General features: G+C 36.3%; 2 protein-coding genes across 4 annotated transcripts; both read right to left on the bottom strand.

Annotated features, from left to right (window-relative positions):
- Positions 1 to 3,219: 3,219 nt before the first annotated feature.
- On the bottom strand, positions 3,220 to 9,051 carry ruvbl2 (RuvB-like AAA ATPase 2). Its single transcript, XM_059548233.1, has 15 exons — positions 8,973 to 9,051; positions 8,223 to 8,277; positions 8,052 to 8,107; positions 7,792 to 7,933; positions 7,468 to 7,597; positions 7,005 to 7,071; positions 6,463 to 6,569; positions 5,916 to 6,009; positions 5,641 to 5,764; positions 5,409 to 5,503; positions 4,666 to 4,784; positions 4,461 to 4,580; positions 4,237 to 4,366; positions 4,027 to 4,141; positions 3,220 to 3,444 (listed from the first exon to the last, which is right to left on the bottom strand). The coding sequence occupies exons 1-15, from the start codon at positions 8,982 to 8,984 to the stop codon at positions 3,419 to 3,421; spliced, it is 1,392 nt and encodes a 463-aa protein (XP_059404216.1). The 5' UTR covers positions 8,985 to 9,051; the 3' UTR covers positions 3,220 to 3,418.
- A 2,213-nt stretch (positions 9,052 to 11,264) lies between these two features.
- Positions 11,265 to 17,475, bottom strand: LOC132139685 (tripartite motif-containing protein 16-like). 3 transcript variants are annotated; one of them, XM_059548231.1, is made up of 8 exons: positions 16,251 to 17,475; positions 15,545 to 15,640; positions 15,053 to 15,286; positions 14,644 to 14,803; positions 14,378 to 14,434; positions 13,523 to 13,588; positions 12,403 to 12,492; positions 11,688 to 11,832 (listed from the first exon to the last, which is right to left on the bottom strand). In XM_059548231.1, exons 1-7 carry the CDS (start codon positions 16,827 to 16,829, stop codon positions 12,434 to 12,436), a joined length of 1,251 nt encoding a protein of 416 aa, XP_059404214.1. In that variant the 5' UTR covers positions 16,830 to 17,475; the 3' UTR covers positions 11,688 to 11,832; positions 12,403 to 12,433. The 3 variants fall into 3 exon arrangements, with proteins under 3 accessions (XP_059404213.1, XP_059404214.1, XP_059404215.1); XM_059548232.1 differs by having other exon boundaries at positions 11,695 to 11,832; positions 12,407 to 12,492; XM_059548230.1 differs by lacking the exon at positions 12,403 to 12,492 and having other exon boundaries at positions 11,265 to 11,832; positions 16,251 to 17,474.
- Positions 17,476 to 20,426: the final 2,951 nt, after the last annotated feature.

Here is a 20,426-nt window from a genome sequence, read left to right on the forward strand (position 1 = left end):
CTTATGCAAGATATAGGGTCAAGCTGCCAATGAAGAGGGCATGTGGTGGTTTATCAGTGATTATGTCAGGATGACCCACGCAGAATGTTGCAATCTGTCAGGGTCTGAATGTTCAATCCCTGAGCGAGAGCACTCGCTGGTACCCCACAAAACACACAGATGGACCACGGTAAAGAACAGATTGCTTCATACCTTACAGTCCTCAAATCCAGCAACATACACAGCATCGCATAACACGCATCCCAGCACAGAGGCTTGAGTATTTACACTTGGTCATTTCATGCATTTTCACTGATCAGACTGAAGTTTGAATAGAAGATGCATGGAAGGAGTCAACGGCAAATCAATTCTACAAGAGGTGACGAAAACATTCAACAGAAAATGTTGTTGCTCAGTATTGACACCATGTAGTAAATTGTTGTTCTTTGCAGAGAGAATGTGATTGGATTTATATCCATTTTGCAGAGACATTTTTGTTGCAAATCTAAATGGAATGGCACCATTCAGACAGCAATCTGTTCAATCAAGTGTGAATATGCAAATAAGCACTGATATTAAAATTCTGGCTGATGCAATATGGTCACTTGACAGTGATCAGCTTGGGTAAATTAGAAAAAAAGTAATACCTCAAATACATATTAAATCAATCAAAAGTGACAGTGATGCCATTACCACACTACTGCTGAAAATTCAGCTTTTCCATCACAGGAAAGAAAAAATAGAGTTTAAAACATTAAAATAGAAAAGTTATTTTAAAATGTAATTTCACAATACGGTCTCTCTCTCTCTATATGCGTGTATGTGTATACTGTATATCTATCTATCTATCTATCTATCTATCTATCTATCTCTCTCTCTCTATATATATATATATATATATATATATGTATGTATATATATAATTTTTGAAACTACGTTTTATACTACTTTGTGTAAATGAATTAAAAATAAAACACTATTCCCCGGTTTCACAGACAAGGCTTAAGCCTAGTCCTAGACTAAAATGTAAATCTGAGCTGTTTTAACGAAAATAAACTTGCACCGACTGATCTTAAAACATGTCAGTGCCTTTATTTTGTCTTAAGATGCACACCAGTAATACTTTTTTCGAAGGAATGTTTATAAAAATTACTTAAATGTCCTAATTGAACTATGGCCTAATCCTGGTTTAGGCTAAGCCCCGTCTATGAAACCGGGCCTATAACATCAGCCGCAGAGCTTCATTTCTCCACAGGATTCTTTATCGATTTAGACCAGTTTTTATTTTAACACTTTATTTTATATACTCTAGTCATTTTCAATTTATCACTATTTCTGCTTTTGCATTATGACTCCAGCAGACAGTTCTGTGATGCTGCAGCAGAGGATGTTGGGAGTGCTGCTCACAGATATGCAGCAGGAGACTGAAAGGGATTTGTGGGATACAGATGACAGATTGATCCTCTCGAGTAAAAGGGAGAAAAGGGGAGTTATGAATCATCACAGATATCTCAGGTAAGAAGTGTAAGAGGGAGCAGTGAGGATCCTTTTCCCCCTTAATCTCTCATGAAAGTGATTTGTATTCCAATAATGTTCCCTTAAAGGGATTTTTCAGCGCACAAGGTACAAAGTCTACAAAGAAGAAAAAGTGGGTCATGATTAGTCAACCTAAGATAGCAAAAAATAGTTTTTTTCCCCCCTGGCCAATCTACAACCTACAATAATCACACAAGAATTTCTCCAGTCCATTACTCTTAAGAAACAGTCAAGTGTCTCCTGAACAGAAGCGTATGTAACTTTCAGGGATCGCACTGAAGTAACCGGACCTGGATTCAGTATAGTTTTCCAGCACTTTTCCTTCTCTCACTGCCATTTATCCTAACATGTTAATGGGCGGTTTTGAATTACGACCTTATCTCTGGGACGTTGGAGAGGAACGGAGAACATATACAACCCTCTCAGACTCACAAACCTTTCCAATTTATATACCTTTGATTTAATCTAACTGCCCAGATTCATCCAAAGCTTCTTTGAGACGGCCGGCCAGCCAGTGGCGTCTACTCAATGTGTCTCCAAGGATTATCTCTTATGTTCTCTCCTCCATTTTAAAGCAGTCTGCTGTTTTGTTAGTCATGGTTGTATTTTAACAGGCAGACACCCTGTAAATGGAAGGCTATGTTCACTCATGCGGCCTACGGAAACGTTGCTTTGTAACCTCAGACCTGATGAGGACTTTGTAAGGCCCTTTTGCTAAGATTACCCCAAAGAAAAGGTCCACAGTGCATATATTCAACCTAATGTAAATGAATTGGCTTTCCTTCTACTTGGTTAGCGAAGACCAAAAATCAAAACCTCTGGGTTTCTAAACCTCACTCTGGTTTTGTTAAGTACATACAATCCTTGCCGAATGCCATCTGTAAGTTTCAAAAGGATGTTAAAACCTTTCAAATTAATAATGTATTGAATTAAACTTTCTGGTATACTGGTGGAAAAAACCTATATATACATATATATATACACATATATATATATATATATACCTCCACTGTCAATTTACAGAATATAGTGCTGCTCAATATTGATTAAATATCGCCACCGAGCGAGTACTTGTAGTACTACAACTGATCAACATCATAAGGAGAACAGAGCCTTATCAAAATATAAGTTAATCGTGGCAGTCTTACTGTTAACTAAACCAAAATCTAAAACTATTAAAAAATATTTTCGTAAATTGAAATAAAGCAGAAAGATCAAAAATTAATTTTAGATTAAAAAGAAAAAATTAATGCTGTCTTGGCAACTAATGTTATAAATGTTTACCGATTTACTAAACACAGACATTGAAAGAGCAAAATAAAAATACAAAACATGGCCAAAGCACATAATAAAATTGACAGAAAATCTTTAAAAAAAAAATCTAACTCAAAATAGGAATAAATTCTATAGTATTTAATACTAAAATCACACTGCTCCTCACATAAACATTAGGTTTGATTCATGAATACTGCTTAAGAATGTCAGTACTGTAGATTAATCACTCAATTAAATAAATATATATCATAAGGAAGTAGATTTCATATACTGACTGTAGAATCTGTGTTGTAATCATCATTATCAGGGTTTTCTGGGTCATGATGATTTTAAATCACAGTATCATTACAAAAGAATTCATGGTCAAATAGTTTTTCATCTTTTTTTATTTCATCTTTTGGTTGTCATGTTACACAGCCAAAAAATTAGATTTTAAGAGAATTTTATTTCAATGCAAAACATATAAAATGTAACAATACCAAGTAGCAAATAAAGAAAAAGATGCCAAAGAAAAAACTTGATGTTTGAACACACTCAACTGCCTGAGCACATCTAAGGGACGAGGTCATAAGAGTAAATGGACTTCACAGGAGCAATGAATGGAGACACCTCTTCACGTCTTCTTTCATTATGAGGTCTCCATCTGAGAGGATTCTGAAGGAAGAAATTGAGAGAAAGGAAGATGTTTTAAATTACTTTTAAACCCTAAAAATTTAAATAAGCAATAGAACTCAAAATTGTGCCTTTGTACTGAGCAGTAATTTGGCTGAGGGAATGAGGCTGAAATTGACTGCAGGTGTAAGAATGCTATAAAACAACAGCTCTTCAAATGTAAAAAAGTTACCTAAAAACAGTGTGTAAAAGTTGATATAAAGTAACTTGCGTTTTAGATATAAAATGGCAATTTCGGAGACAATTTTTTTTTTTTGTGGGTCCGCATGGAGACTGACAGTATGTCATGACCACCACAAACATAGACAAGTGCTGTGAAAAGCCCCAGTGCTGTTGGGCTATATATCAGCAATCTGTGAACACTGCTTGTCCAATTAAATAAGACAATAACTAAGAGTCATATAATATACTTTTTGTATAATGTACAGCTCTTGAAGTACCATTAAAGCATGTGCTTGCTGTGAAAAAAAGGCATTGTAAAGATATGACATATGGGCATGACTTATGGGCCTTTGCTGTAAGACCCCTAGGAATCAGAGCATGAAATGCAGAGATGAATCTCACGTGTTTCATTGAAGAGGAAGGAGTCCTGGTACTCTTTCATGTATTGTGAGGATCTGGACTCATCCAGGAAGAGAGAGTAGACCCTCTTAATGTCCTCCACTTGGACTTCAGTGCCCTGTTAGAAATGAACAACCACAGTCAGACTAAAAATGCTTGTTCAACGGCTTCTTTATTGGACTTCACTGGCTATGATATGCGAGTTGGCATTACCCGGCGTTTGCGGCACACCAGGCCTGCAGTACTGATGAGCTGGATGGCATAACGAAGTGAAGTCTCCTGTCCGATACGAGTTAAAACTGTGTGTGCTTCCTCACTGAGCTCAACGTCTTCCTCCTCACAACTGAAACAAAAACACATGTATCGTGAGAAGTGACAAAAAAAAAAAAAAAAGACCTCACAAGACTACATATTATTTAATGTCAAAAAATTCTGACCGAATCTTCAGGATCTGTCTGGTCTCTTTCTCAGTATAAGGAGTGGTTGCAATGATCAGCAGACGGTCAAGCATGTCTATGGGAATACCATGAGGACTCTGATAATTGGTGCCTCTAATACTGTTAAAACGAAACAACAGTGGATGAGGAGAAATGATCCATGTTAGCATGATGCTAGCTGTTGATGTTGTGTTTGTGTGTATACCGGGTGATGCCTCGGTTAGTGGCCATGATAAGTACAGGTGATAGATCACTCTCAAGAGCTCGATTCAGGAATGAAAAACATTCTATGTCCAACATGTGAACCTCATCTATGAAGAGAACCTGCAACCAGGAGAAAAAAAACATTTCCATTGCAAACAAATACTCTCTATCTATTGCATGATTTAGATACAGGGTAACAAACTACATGATGCATATAAGATGGCATAATGTAAGGTATAATAATCTATAAAGATGTGTATGTGGAATACAATTTTTTTTTTCTTCTTGGTAACATCCTGATTGTCAGTTTAAAATCTTGTGGCAAAGATTCACATTTAATGAGAAAATATTATTTTAAAATAATTAGAGACATGCAAATTATTATTTGAATGTTATAAGGAATTGCTGTAATGTTTTTTATTTTACTTTTGAGAAGAACACAGATGTTGCAGATATGGATGCAAAAACAGCAGGCAAGAAAGAGATTTTTATGCACTTTTATGTGTTATGTATTCTTAAAAAAAAGTTTTCTATACAAATTGTTGGCAATTTTACAGCATTTTAATGAATCATAACATTGCTTTAAAAAAAAACATGCAGTAGAGTTAATTTAAAGTCACTGCAATCTTTTATTTAAATAACTAAATTACTGGCTGGAAGGTTTTCAAGAGAAAAAGTTGACTTTCTGTTTATGGAGTGGCTCCTCATCTTTGAACACTTTTCTTATCTGACTGGGCGTCTTACCCCAGGAATGATCTCAGCTTTGCCTTCCTCTCTCCACTCAGACACTTTAGCATTGATCTGTTCTCGAACCTCTGACTTAATCTCTCCTGTGTCGCCTGCAGAACAGACAATCAATCATCAACTACAGCAAACACAAACACCTACGGAGAATTACTTTCATTCTGAAAAATGAATCAAGGATTAGTTTCACTGAGCATGTCATTATCTAGTAAGCTGCAAGAGCGTGACAAACCTGAAAATAAGGCCAGGAACCCCTGAGTGCGGCTGTTGATGACATCAATTTCATGGAGAGAGACCGTGTGAACAACCTCCTTCCGTTTCTGCAGTTCTCCCTCTGGACATTGCACAAACTGAGTCTGAAATAAACAGCAAAAACAGTATATATATATATATATATATATATATATATATATATATATATATAAACCAATTCTCTCAGGGAAGAGTGAGAGTATCTCTCATCACTGATTGATGGATTCATTTCACAGACGAAGAGAGAATGTCTACCTGTGCTCCCATGGCGTCGTAATCTCTTGCACGAGTAAATGACCGTCCCAGTTTGCTAATCTTTCCTGTGGCTTTATCGATGGTGATCACATCTCTGAATATGAAATATTATAATAATGTATTATCCTTTGATGATTTCATCACTGGAAAACAATGTGGTTTGGCTTAAACCTTTTTATGACTTGCATTTACTCTCTCTCTCTCTCTCTTTAGTGGTTTTATATATATATATATATATATATATATATATATATATATATATATATATATATATATGTGTGTGTGTGTGTGTGTGTGTGTGTATAAAGCAAACACATCCTTAAGATGAATAATATTTGATCAACATTATGTTTAAAATCAATAGTAATAATACAACTCAAAGGCTCATTACTAGAGTTCAGATCTCACCCAAGCTCATCAAATGTTTCAGTAATTCAGTTCAGTTGATACAGACACGATTAACAAATTTAGTGGCAGAAGCTGGACTGATCCATTTGTCTTATACATAGAAGTGGATTGCATATTATTAGCTGTATAATCTACCCACCCAGCTTGTACTCTCTCTTTACTGAGGCTCTCAATCATCTTGGTCCCCAGATCATAGATGGTTTCCATCTCTGTCGTCTTCAGCGTAAGCTTCCCCACTTTTGCACCCTTGATTCAAATACAGAAGAGAGAGGAAGTGGTTCATGTCTAACGGAGTTCACTTAGGGACATCTCCTAGCTTCATATTGAGCACTATTTTGGGACCTGAGTCCTACATTCAACTTATCAACATAGCTGAAAACTCATTTCTCACTTTCATAATGACGAAAAGTTAATCTCCCACTGAAGAATGATAAATATCTTTAATAATGCTTTTCAGCCAAATAGATGTATTGAACTTTTGGAAAGTGTCCTGTGTGACAAATGTTCTCATTTACTTCAGCTTTATGTCAAATGTTAAAATAACCATGAAATAAAAACTGACAATTCTTCTTTTGAATACTGCAGTGTTTATCATTAATAGTCTACATGCATCATTTCTGATGCCATAAGATCAATTATAAAACAGAGAAGTTAATTTAGTGAATCTGGTCAGAGACTCACAGTTCCTGTAGCTGGTCGGTCAATCTGAATCTCTACCACCTCTCCTTCAATGATTTCAGTCTCCTCTCTGCCAGACAACAAACACACAACATGAGCAGTCATGCTATAATCTATGAAATATGATGTTAATTAAAACAATTTAATTATTTAAAAAAAGTGTAATGAAATCCATAAAACCACATTAAAGGAAGTTTACAGAAAAATTCATATTATCTTGCCCTTTTTTGATTATGGCTATTTCCCATACAATAAAAGTAAACTGTGAAGATAAGTACATGAGTAAACTATTCTTTAAAATCCACAATCAGTAGATCATTTCATCTCCAGCTGAAGACAGCCTACCCCCATTCTTTGATAGATCATAACGTCAAAGTGACAATAAGCATATTACATTTTTGGAGCTTATTAATTGTTCTTAATCTAAGACTTTGTGCTGCGTCACACTTCAACTGGCCTCACTCACTTGATCCTGACTCCAATGGCTTTGCGGAAGGCCTGGCTCAGAGCTTCAGTCTTGCTCATCTCCAGAGAGAAAATCTCACTCCCAGCCATCGCAGTGAAAGGGGTGTCAGGCCCGAGAGACTGGGCAAGACCTGTACAACAAACACAACTCACTGGTCACTTCACGATGGTTCTGCAATTTAACAATACTAAAAATAACTATTTTTGATGCACACCATTACTGTGATTGTGGTCAGCTCAATCTCAAGTGCAGTTTATTAAATGGCGTAAATTAATTCTAGGTTTTCAAATTATAATTAATCATGAAATATATGCAAAAACACACCCATAGCAATAGCGGTCTTGCCCGTCCCAGGTTGGCCAGCAATGAGGACAGCACGACCAGCAATCTGACCATCTTTGATCATCTCAAGGATCAGCCCGGCTGCCCTTCGAGATGCCAGCTGCCCCACCATCCCCTGAGACACCTGGGGAGACAGAAGTTCATGGCTCATCATCACTACGTTGTTTTGTTCTAAATAAACACAGATCAATATTTAAACCAATGGCATGTGTGTCAAGTCATTCATAAATACTGCACATTACCTGCCTTGCCTCCAAGGCATCATCCAAACCCAGCCCACGAATGTGAGAGTGTGCACCTGTGAGAGAAATCATGATAGATAGATAGATAGATAGATAGATAGATAGATAGATAGATAGATAGATAGATTCTTGCGTTTTATTGTTATTTTGGGTTATTATTTAGTTTCTCACCAATCCTCTCAATTCGAGTGATGTCTCGCACCTCCGGAACTTTCGTGGTTGCAACCTTTCATAAATAAAAAGAATAAATATATAAATATAAGGTGTAAAATTATGTATAATGTAAGTGTGAAAATTAAATATTTATATGCGTTTTAATGTTTCGTAGTCATCTTTATGTAATTTGATAAATTAACAGCCGTTAAGCGAGTGCGTTGCCATAGTGACATACGAGCGCAACACAGATTCTTTAGCAATTTAGCAACGCCGCAGAAATGTGTAACGTTAACGGTAAACTGTAAAATGCGGGAGCGTAATTTTACTACCGTGATGAAAATGTGTTGCAAATGTGCTAATAATGCAGTTTACATAGGGGAATTTCATATTCCCAATAAAAACACTGACATGCAGGCTAAACATCACAAACACAAGCTATGGTTTTAGGCTAACGTTAGTTAAAGGACCATTACTAAACAGATTCTCAATCTCCGAATATCTGGATGTACGCCATTTTCATGAACGGACCTCAGAATCTCAACGTTCTGAATTAAAATTGAATTATTGTTGTAATAAATTGAGTCACATGTGCTAAAAGAGGCACGCAGCTCACAGACGTGTTTAATATTATTCACAAAACATTTCAAGGCTGTACAGACAGCACACAATAGTGGCAAATACATATATTATTTTGCATGCAACCATCGACAATCGTATATTTGTCAGTAATCCCGAAATAAGATGCTAAATAAGACTTAACGTTACCTGCGCTGCCATGTTCCCTCTCGTGATGCGGTCGTGTCTGAATGAGCGCGCAGTGGAAATCCGTCCGGGTGGAACACGTGACCTCGATCCTGAGTTCTGGATTAAACATCCGCTCGAACGTGTGCACCGTACACTCAACGTTAAACATTTTACAGTCAGTTCTGTCATCGTGGTAAAACTCGCTTGTGATAACCAGGGCAGGATTTAGGGGGCCGGGGCCCCCTAGGCATGAGTTTATGTTTGAGCCCTGTACCTGTGCACTACAAACTACATGCCCTCAACTTGAACATCATGAAGCAACACAAAATACACAAAAAATTAAATATGTAAATATCGTCTTATGTCATAACCTTAAATGCGGCCAATAAATTCAATCCAAATATAAAGACACTTTGGCTATTAACAATCAAATGAAATCACTTTATATACACACACACACACACACACATATATATATATATATATATATATATATATATATATATATATATATATATATATATATATACATATATACATATACATATATATATATGTGTGTGTGTGTATATAAAGTGATTTCATTTGATTTCATATATATATATATATATATATATATATATATATATATGGTACAGACCAAAAGTTTGGACACACCTTCTCATCTGAAGTCACACTGAAGGCATCAAGGGCTATTTGACCAAGAAGGAGAGTGATGGGGTGCTGCGCCAGATGACCTGGCCTCCACAGTCACCGGACCTGAACCCAATCGAGATGGTTTAGGGGTGAGCTGGACCGCAGACAGAAGGCAAAAGGGCCAACAAGTGCTAAGCATCTCTCGGGGGAACTCCTTCAAGACTGTTGGAAGACCATTTCAGGTGACTACCTCTTGAAGCTCATCAAGAGAATGCCAAGAGTGTGCAAAGCAGTAATCAAAGGAAAAGGTGGCTACTTTGAAGAACCTAGAATATGACATATTTTCAGTTGTTTCACACTTTTTTGTTATGTATATAATTCCACATGTGTTAATTCATAGTTTTGATGCCTTCAGTGTCAATCTACAATTTTCATAGTCATGAAAATAAAGAAAACTCTTTGAATGAGAAGGTGTGTCCAAACTTTTGGTCTGTACTGTATATATATGTATATATATATATATATATATATATATATATATATATATATATATATATTCTGCATGAATTATGTTCAGTTTAAATATAACTTGTGCTGAACTTGGTTGCATCAGTGAGAATGGATTGAAAATAATAATCCAGTCAGTAATGTATAGACTTGTATGGTTGTCTGCTTTATTTATTCATTCATTTTTCTTCAGCATGAGCATTTATTCATTTTTGACTGTCTATATTACAACTGTACAATTGGTTATTATTTCAAATTTCATTCGAAGTACAAATCTACTTTAAAAACGTAGAATTTGATGGAAAATAAATGTGTGAATTTTTTTATAGTTTAATCATAAATGTAAAAATATAAATTAAAACTTAAAGTGTAATTTTTGTGACCACTGAGAAAACATGGTAGCAGGGAGAGTAGAAATCTGAACTGCAAAATGTATTGTAGAGCAATGCTTTCTTTCTTTCTTTCTTTCTTTCTTTCTTTCTTTCTTTCTTTCTTTCTTTCTTTCTTTCTTTCTTTCTTTCTTTCTTTCTTTCTTTTCAGCTGAAACTAACACCAGGCTAATCAGTAGAAAAATATGAGTGCAAAGGAAATACATCAGTAAAGTTTTATTTGTTCAAAATTGCCCCATTGTTGAGTCAGATGTGATTACAACCAGTAGATGTCACTCTTGTAATATGTCTGAAGTTACTTGTAATTAGGTGACATCTTTATAATACTCTAAACTGTGATTCAGCTCTTATTTTCCCCAATATGTTAAATAAATGATTTTATAATTTTATTATGTTATCATTAATGCAGACAAAATTACCCGCATAAATCGAACTTAAGATATACTGTAAAAAGCTTTTTCGGCTCCTGCTTAACCTTCATATTAATCAAAAAGTATAATCACACAGATGGAAACAACATTACATTAAAGATATTAGACTTTTTGTAAGGTCTGTATTCTTTGAAAATGAGCTACACATTTTTTCACAATTTATTTAAATATTTTCATATAATTCTTTGTAACTTCTTTAACATTTTTGTAAATTTGTAAAAGGTAGTTTTTTATATAAACATATTTGGTATATCAATGATTAAAACTTTCAGTTTAAATGCACTAACTGTAATCAGCTTCAACAGAAACCATAAAATAATAAAATAAAATAAAAATTGTAAAAAAAAAACATGGTAGTAATGCCCTCATATCCCCTGTCCGGTTTAATCATTTACAACTGAGAAATAGTGATAGAAGACTCATACCAGACCCAGAAGCCAGGATATACAGGCTCACTGAAAGAGGCTTTAAACTGATGAATAAGTGACATGGACTCAGACACAGTGTAAAATGAAAGAGTGCCTCCTGCACAGTCCAGGAACACCCCGATACGGGAAGAGTAGGGTGTGTTAATCTCAACCTGGTCTTTATTGTGTCGAGCTGAGTAGCTGGAGTCAGAGCAGAAGAGACTCCAGGACTTGCGGTTGTAGCCAATACGAGCTGAGTCTCCGTAACCCGTTCTCTTGATACCTTTAAAAGTGACACCAATTGAGACTCCCTCCCCGCTCCACTCCACCTCCCAGTAGTAGGCACCTCCTGAAAGAGCCTCTTTACACAAGACCTGGGGCAGGCAGTCAAATCTCTGGTTACTGTCATTATAAGCCTGAGGGTCTCTCTTTAGTGCTGCTTTCTGGTTGTTTCGGGAGAGGTATAGCTGTCTGTATGCTGTGTTGGGGTCCAGTGTAAGCTTGCAGGCATCTTTAAAATAAACATGATAAACAAGAGTTGATCAGGACTGGTGAATTTAAAATTATGTGTGAATGTGCAAAGCCAAACGGGGAGGGGAAGTTATGACGACAATGGAAATCTCTGCCCACTTTGCATGCAAGTATCTTAATCCATGAACATATGCTGCATTTGAGATGCTTTAAAGGCTAGAATTTTCTTTGAGACTGGATAAAGTAAGTGCCACAAGAGATTTTGTGTGCATCAAAATGCTGATGTGCATGGGTCAAGTTTATACACACAAGACCACACAAGTTTTATAAGACAATTATTAATTGAAAAATGTAAAATCAAAAGTTAGTCTACATAGCAACCATTCCACATCTGTAGTGTCTACGTTTTATTAAAAGAAACACAAAATAATACATTATACAAAATTAATGACAAGACCGACACCATTGTATATTTGTTTTAGGCAATAGGATTTCTGATCTTGGAACAGTTTTGCAAATTATGGTTTCCAAATATGAACAGATTAGAGCAAATCTGATCCTAGATCGGCATTCCTAATGTATGGTGCAACATGCAATGTGGATAAATCACCTGCCTAGTGGTTGAGTCTGCACATTGGCTCTCAGAGCTGGTTGGACATTTGGAGGTGCTTTCTGCCAGAGGTGTGTGAACGTCTCTGATCTAGAGGGCCGAGAGTGTCGATACATATTTAAGACACCCTATATATTTGTGTATGTATATACACCCTATAGTAACTTAGCATAATTATTAACTGTCTTCTGACTTACACCACCATTCAAAAGTTTGCAGATCTGTAAGATGTTTTTGAAAGAAGTTTCTTATGCTCATAAAGGTTACTTTTATTTAATCAATTGTGAAATATAATTACAATTTCAAACAACTGTTTTCTGCTTTAAATATTTTTAAATGTAACTTATTCATTTCCAGCAGTCATTACTCCAGTCTTCAGTGTCACATGATCCTTCAGAAATCATTCTAATATGCCGATTTGCTGCTCAAGAAACATTCTAACTATTAACATAAAGTTTGTTATTATTGTTATTATTGTTATTGATGAATTATTATTAGGTTAAAAACTATAACTGTGGAAACCATGATACTTTTTTTAAGCATTCTTTGATTACTAAAAAGTTCAGAACAGCATTTATTTGAAATAGAAATCTTTAGTAACATTTTAATGGTCTTTACTGTCAATTCTGATCAATTGAATAATTAAATCCTTAAACAAAAAACAAACAAACAAACAAACAAAAAAATCTCGTTGACTACAAATTTTGAACAGTAGTGTATGTAAAGTGTTTTTGTTCGCTTAAAGACCACAATGCTCTTAGAAGAGAAGACAAAATGTCTAAAGGATTGCAAATATCATGAATCAGCCATACACCCCCTCACTAAGTTTACGCCTGTTCTTAAAATTTGCTTGGACACAAACTCAGTATGCAAGGAATGATATTAGACTACTCCCACTATAGTTTGACATTTAACAGGATGAATGTCAGCATGTTTTCATAGCACTTTATGGAAGCTTCTAAACATATAAAAATGTATATACTATTTTAATTAATCATCACCTGAGGTAGGGTTCTGTTGACCTTGAACATTATATCCAGTGCATGTTATCTCTACAACAATGCCCTCTGGTCTTGGGCATACAGGTAAAAAGGACATTCTTAAATGAAATAAAACTTACACTGGAGGAACTCATCTCTTGTCCGGGGAGTGCTGCTGGGACTCTTGTACATGTCAACATCATCAGCTAGAAACACAATAAAAAGAGGGTTTTGTGTTAGAATGATGTCAAACTTTAATCTGATCTTCTACTGCAATCAGATTATATTACTGACAAAAAGGAAGGACCTCTAGGTACTTTCTGCATGGTACTTTAGGTACTTTCATGTTAAAGGTGAGAATAAATACAGTACCACTCTAAAAAAGACTTCTATTCAGTAAAGATGCTTTACATTGATCAAAAGTGACAGATTAGAGTTTCAAATCATTGAATAATTTTTTAAATCACAATTACAACAAAACTATTCACCAGCACAACTATTTCAACATTGATAATAATAAGAAATGTATGACCTTTGCTATCATGGAATTCAATTACATTGTAATATATATATAATATATATAATTAAATATATATAAATACATACATATATACACATATATATATATATGTTTAGAACAGATATTTTAAATAATATTTCACAATATTACTGTTTTTACCATATGTTTTAATCAAATAAATGGAGCCTTTAATAAATGGTAAGCATAAACATTAGGAAATGTTACAGACCCAGACTTTTAAGTTTAACTGAAGGACAAAATAAAACATTTCATAGTGTGTGATTTATATAGAAGAGATCAGCTAATAAATATGTATTTTAAAGTGATGTCAGTCTTAAGATCATTGCTTAGCAGCAGACCAACAATTTCTTGGAGCACGACACTGGCTTTTGACAAATACCGTTCCAAAATTCCAGTGTATTTTGCACAAAGCAAACAGCAGGACAACTAGGGTTTCCCATTTTCATTAACTTACACTTGATAGACCTTCTCTTCTTACGGTCGTCTAGCTGGCAGAATGGCATTTTGTTCACTGGAAGAGAATTGAGAGTTATGAAGCTATGAGTTTAATGGTTAAGAAGAACCCCAATAAACAAGAGAAACTGTGATTTATTTACTCATTCTCATGGAACAAAAAGAGCATTTCAAAATTGGAATAAGACAGTGGCTAATAAAACAAGACTGCAGGTCTACGAAAAATTGTACTAATTACATTGGATTCTATGTCATACTGGACCATACCTGTCTTTGCCACCTTGACCAGCTCTTCATTGCTGAACTCATTTAGATGTTGTTTCATCTCAGAGACAGTTTTGGTAACAGTGCCAAAGGAAAAGTAAGGGTTCACGGTAACAGAGGGCAGCTCCTCGGCATCAGTCTGGGCAATCAGCATATGGTAACTCTGTGATAAAAACAGAACAAACCTTAGTCTTATTTATCTCCACACTAGATTGCCCTGCACACTTATTTCACATACTGATGGCTCTAGAGGAACCAAATTATTTTACACTGTATTTCATCACCTGTGAAATAGTAGAAAAACTAAAAAAGAAAAATATTATGTATATATAGAGTTTTACTTGCATGCAATATATCCTGCATGGAATGATGCTAAAATCTATCAAATCTATCCACACTGATTCTCAGTCACCTGGATGAAATGGATATGGTCCTCAGTGCGAGAGAGTTGTGTCAGCTCATTGTCTCTCCTCTTCAGGTCAGCAATTTCATGGCCCAGACGCTCCATGTGGCCTTCAGCAGTGTTAAGTGCAGCCTTCTTATTGGTTGAGATGAGTTTGGTCATTTCCTGTTGCATTCTTTCAATGGAATGAAGCATGTCACCAAACATCTTTTCACTCTCCTGCAAGGCCCGCTGTGCTGAACTCTAAAGGAACAATTATGATCAGTATTCTATTTCAAGAATTTTTTTGTACTCCGCTTCATTTTCTTTCTAAGAAATTCATAACCTTTTATATTTTATACACAAATCTGTTTACAAAACATTCCTGCTTCTTTCCGAGTAAGAATTGGTCACACCAGAGCAGACCAAGAATTAATGTTGATCTTGTATTTTTAATTTGCATTATATATAATATATTGTTCACCTTTATGATTAAAATACATATTCACTGTCCAGCCATACCTTGAGTGCATCCACAGCCTGTTTTAACTCTTCCATTTGCTTCACTCTGTCATGGATCTTTTCCTGAATCTCAGCTTGGGTGGCGCCCAACCGTTGCTATGAACAATTAAAAACAACAAATTCATGACAATGAGATGTAATGACAGGAATGTTGTAAGCACAGCATCCTTCCACACCACAGCCACTTCCACATGACAATGCAGTCACTTTTGGATACTCTTTGTGCACCTAATATAAACCATTGTCATCATTTTAAAGCATATTCATTAGTTTCTTCATCACTTCTATTATTACTAGTGTTAACCGAAACTATTGCTTCATTCTTTCACAGTGAAACCCAACTTTGGCTATAATGCGAGTTATTGTGCAATAACATGAGTAGAACAATTGTGTTTTCTTTACTGCTAATAATGAAACCCTTCCTCACCAATACGTTTCCTTGTCTTTGGGTGGAGATCACTCACTGGCCATGTTTGTTTTAGAAGGGTTGGCTACTCTTATACTCAATCTAGCATATCCAGCATACTGAGAATGACATTTTTTGCAAGAATAGGTGCACTGTTGCATACAGGAGGTGACTGGTTGAACGGTCTTTCATAGTGTTACTTCTGCTGGCCATTATCACCATTTAATCTGTTGCCATAACATATTAACCAGTATAATATAGGTAAAAATATGACCCCATTTGTACTTTTTGTAGTCTTACCTGCATTTCCGCCCTTTCCTGTTCAGCAGACACCATGTCGTGGGCCTTATGCTCTTTCACTGTACACAACACGCAGATACACATTTGGTCTGTCCGGCAATAAAGCTCCAGACCTTTCTGGTGCTGCGGGCAAATCTGACGGTCAAGGTGTCCGATCTCATCGACCAACTTATGTCGTTTGAAGGTTGATGATTCGTAATGGGGCTTCAAGTGCTTCTCGCAGTAGGAAGCAAGACACATCAGACAAGACTTGACAGCTTTCAGCTTCTTCCCAATGCAGATGTCACAGCCCACATCCTGGGGTCCCGCATATTTGTAGTCAGGGGCCGGAGGGGCCGGTGGGAAAGAGTCTGAGTTTCTGAGGGATGAAGATGAATGACGTGAGGACTCCAGGCGGCGTGGATTGGGCCTCTTGTTGTAGGTGACCCTGCACTGGGGACACATGTACTGTCCAGTGTGGTCTGCATGATCCCAATAGGTCTTGATACAGACAGAGCAGAAAATGTGACCGCATGGGATTGAAACAGGCTCCCTTAGATCTTCCTTGCAGAGGTAACAGAGGTCCTGGTCAAGCGACATGGTTAAATCCCCAAAGATCTCACAGAAGGAAACGTACGCTCGTGTGTAATACAGGAAAAGTGAGTCTAAAGTGCCACTACAGCATGTTATATAGACTGAACTGGGAGGGAGGCTAAACTGGTTATGCAGAAACCAGCAAATGAATGGGGGAGTGGCTGAGGCACAGGTGAAGACAGCGATTGAGAGAAAGAATAAACATGTATCATCAGATGTCGGTGGAAATGATAACAATGAAGAAGAGAAGCATGAAAGATATGTATGATCTCAGGGCATAAAATTGTTATGAGAGTTGTAAGATTCTAGAAAAAGCACTCTTACATCACATACACCCATCGTTGATGAAAAAAAAGCTTGTCTTGTGACTACTGCGTCTGGTGGTAAGCGATGATCTCACAGTTTTAGGGGCCGCATGCTGGCAGACACATCAACGTTGGGTATAGTGCTCCACTGAAGAGAAGCTGCCTTGATTGAGGCATGCTTAGAGACCAAGTATAAATGGACTTTTGGCACACTCCAAACTGGAAGGTCATTTATTTGGAGGGAGGATAAGTATACTTTTTTTTTCCTCCTTGAAAGACTTTTGAGTAAGAAGAAAGTATTTTTGATATTAAGAGCCCTTTACCATGCAAATATTTGAATTGTGCATCTAGGTAGGTGAGAGTGGGAATGATTATAGCATGAAGAGGGTTGTTACACTGTCCCTTTAATAGCTTAGACATTAGGCGCAGGTTGAAATCGCCACATCCAACTAAAGTGAGTATCTGTGTACAGATATAAAAGGACAAATATAAATTTGAAAAGGAAAAACATTTTTTTTTTGTTGCAATAACTAGATTTGCAATTTTTTTTGTTTAAGGCTTGTTAAACCACTGAACTCATGCCATCTCAATAGCAACAGATTATCTAACCACCAGTCAAATTTTTTTCTTTTTTCGTTTTCTTTTTAAATCTACAAATGTCTGAGCAGACGGGGTTGTTCTAACAGTCAATTTTCCGATTTGTTAACCTTTTTTAGAATAATACCTTTTGAACCAAAAGCTGAACATGACATAGGGTGGAGATGAGGTTGACGGTGGATATTCTAAAAATAACTGAACAAGAAATTTGATTAACAAAACAAATGCATGTAGAAAAGTTAACCTTCCTGTATAGACAAGGTTGCAGTAGCTTTCATGTACTTTCCAATTAATTTGAACACTTTAGATAAAAGCTACTTAAAACATACTAAATTTGTAGCAGATAAACATGAGGAAATTATGTCAAAGTTTGAGATAATGTTGCAGTTCATTAAATAATAAAAATTCTTTGGGAGCAAGAATAACAGTGTGCTGATCTTTGCTTATCTTTTCAGATCATGCAAAACACATACAACACTCACGTTGAGTTATAGATGTTTGCAAAAAGTTTTACAACCATCCCCAGTCTGGAAGTGAAAACCAACTAACACTACAAATGTTTTTAATAGTCTACTGCAGAAAATAATTGAGTACACAATATTGAGTACATTTTTAAATTTACAGTAGCAGCTGTAACGGAAACAGCAGCTGCTGTGTCTTCCAGCAATACCCATTTTCCTGAGAATAGGCGTTTAGCCAAAAATGATGGAAATAAGTGTTTGTTTTAGATTAGCCTCTCTCATCTCTCTCGAGCATACATCCTTTGTACGACACAGTCCACAAAGCTCCAGGAATCTCTGTTGCAAAACAGGAAGTGGAAGTGAGTTTGCAGTGGCTCACATTCAGTGTGGTGAAAAGTTAATTAGAACATTTCTACTGGGATTGAACATCCACACCCATACCCCTCACCAAATCTGAGCCATTCCTTTTATTTGACCAATTCCAATTGTTTTTTAAAACATTATTTTACACTAACTTCCATTATACGTGTTGTTCTTGTTCTTGTTCTAGAAATTGTACATATGCAAATGGACATTTAATCTCTGCCCACCTCGAACTAATACTCAAGATTTCTTTTATAAGATGCGTGTCGGCTTGTATGTTTCAACAGCAAGAGCAAAAATGTTGGCAGGAATGCACCCAGACCTGATAAGTGAGATAACAGAAAGTCAAGAGAGGCCTGCAAAGGTGAAAGTTTCCACTGTTGGTGAAAAAATCCAGACTTCAGCAGGACGTGTGGGAGAGTCTGCAGCCGATCTTATGACGTGTCTGACTCCAGATCATCAGCTAGTTTGTGTCAGTGGTCATACCGTGGTGTTAAGTCATAGTTTTAAAGGTCTTCAGATCAAAGTAGCTGATCAATTATTAACTTTATGACAGAGATCACTTGCAGTCTTAAAATAAAACTTGGAACAACAGTTACGATGGGTCTATCTAATAGTAAAAAATAGTCTAGCAATGTTTTTCATGCAGTGAAAGATTTTTTATTATTATTTATATTCACATTTGTTTAAAAAAGCATTGTAAATTGTAAATGTAATGTATAGAAATGCATTTTTCCTATAATATATCTCACAAAATAGCCAACAAAACCCTTGATTGTAATGGTATGTTGTGCAGTCAGTGTACACTGTAGAGGTTTTATAATCGGCTGATCTTGTCTTTCCTGATTGCTCTGTAACTGAAACTGCTTGTCATGCCAAAGTGACACATTTGTAGAAACGTGTAGACACGAGTGTATCGCAGTAATAGTGTGACTGTTTACCTTTCCCTGTCTCTCACATTTGTTGAGAAGGAGCTGCACGTTCAGCCTACTCGGACTATTATTTCACAAACCTTTTGTACATGAGCATAAGATGATAAGAATGTTAAAGCAAGCAAAAGAAAAAAAAGCAATATTTGGGCTTCAGACATAATTTCAGTTATTGTGTGCTAATATACAATCACTTACCCAGACATTCCTTCAGTCAAGCAAAGGAAAATTTATCAGTGTCAACAGTGCACTCACAAGGTAAATTACTATTGCTTTTAGCTCAAAGACTGCTGGTCTTCCTTTGTGCTTTTTGAGAATTTGTTCTGCACAGCCTGTTCAATTTTATCTGGCAATATGCCAGATGAGCAGCCAAACACATCCACCCCCCCACCCCAACCAAGACTCACAACAGTGACCATTGTTCATAGGAAACACTTGCAAATACCTTGTTTCCACATACTCCATGTACTGACCAATCAGATGGACAGAGTCAACCCCTTGGTTTTTACAATAACAACATGCTCCTATGAACACTCACCCTCCACACTTACTCTGTCATACTCCAACGGGCACACACCCCTTAATCAGTTAGTTTAATGGAACTTGTCTTTTGACCCTTAATAAACACAAGGAAACACGAGACCTCTGGCAGGCTTAGTCAAGTATGCAACTCCTTCAATAGGAAAAAGCTCCCTCGTGAACCAGCGGGAACTCAGGGGGTCAAGTATGAGGGTGTGGAGAACAATAAAGGTTGTGTTAAAGGAACTGATTTCTTTTGTGCTGTTTGCAACATTTCCTCTCAGAGAACTATGAAGACCATGAGAACAATATGAGGACAGACAGTCCATGAATAGGCCTGTTCCTTTATTTTTAATCATTACTTCATGCTGCGTCTAGAGTAAACTGCAAACTGATGTAAGGTCTGCAATTAGAGGCATAAACTAGCAT

The sequence above is a fragment of the Carassius carassius genome, chromosome 4 (assembly GCF_963082965.1).
Source record: "Carassius carassius chromosome 4, fCarCar2.1, whole genome shotgun sequence".
In the NCBI taxonomy this organism is placed as follows: domain Eukaryota; kingdom Metazoa; phylum Chordata; class Actinopteri; order Cypriniformes; family Cyprinidae; genus Carassius; species Carassius carassius.

Coding starts and splice junctions, on each gene's coding strand:
- ruvbl2 (XM_059548233.1), bottom strand. Junction 6,010..6,462: donor AAAGAGAGAGTACAAGCTGG/GTGGGTAGATTA, acceptor TTTCATATTCAG/AGATGTGATCACCATCGATA. Junction 4,785..5,408: donor AAGCTGAGATCATTCCTGGG/GTAAGACGCCCA, acceptor TCCTGGTTGCAG/GTTCTCTTCATAGATGAGGT.
- LOC132139685 (XM_059548230.1), bottom strand. CDS start 16,829: ATGTCGCTTGACCAGGACCTCTGTTACCTCTGCAAGGAAGATCTAAGG. Junction 14,804..15,052: donor ACCATATCCATTTCATCCAG/GTGACTGAGAAT, acceptor TTTTTATCACAG/AGTTACCATATGCTGATTGC. Junction 11,833..13,522: donor AAGAGATGAGTTCCTCCAGT/GTAAGTTTTATT, acceptor TTTATTTTAAAG/ATGCCTGCAAGCTTACACTG.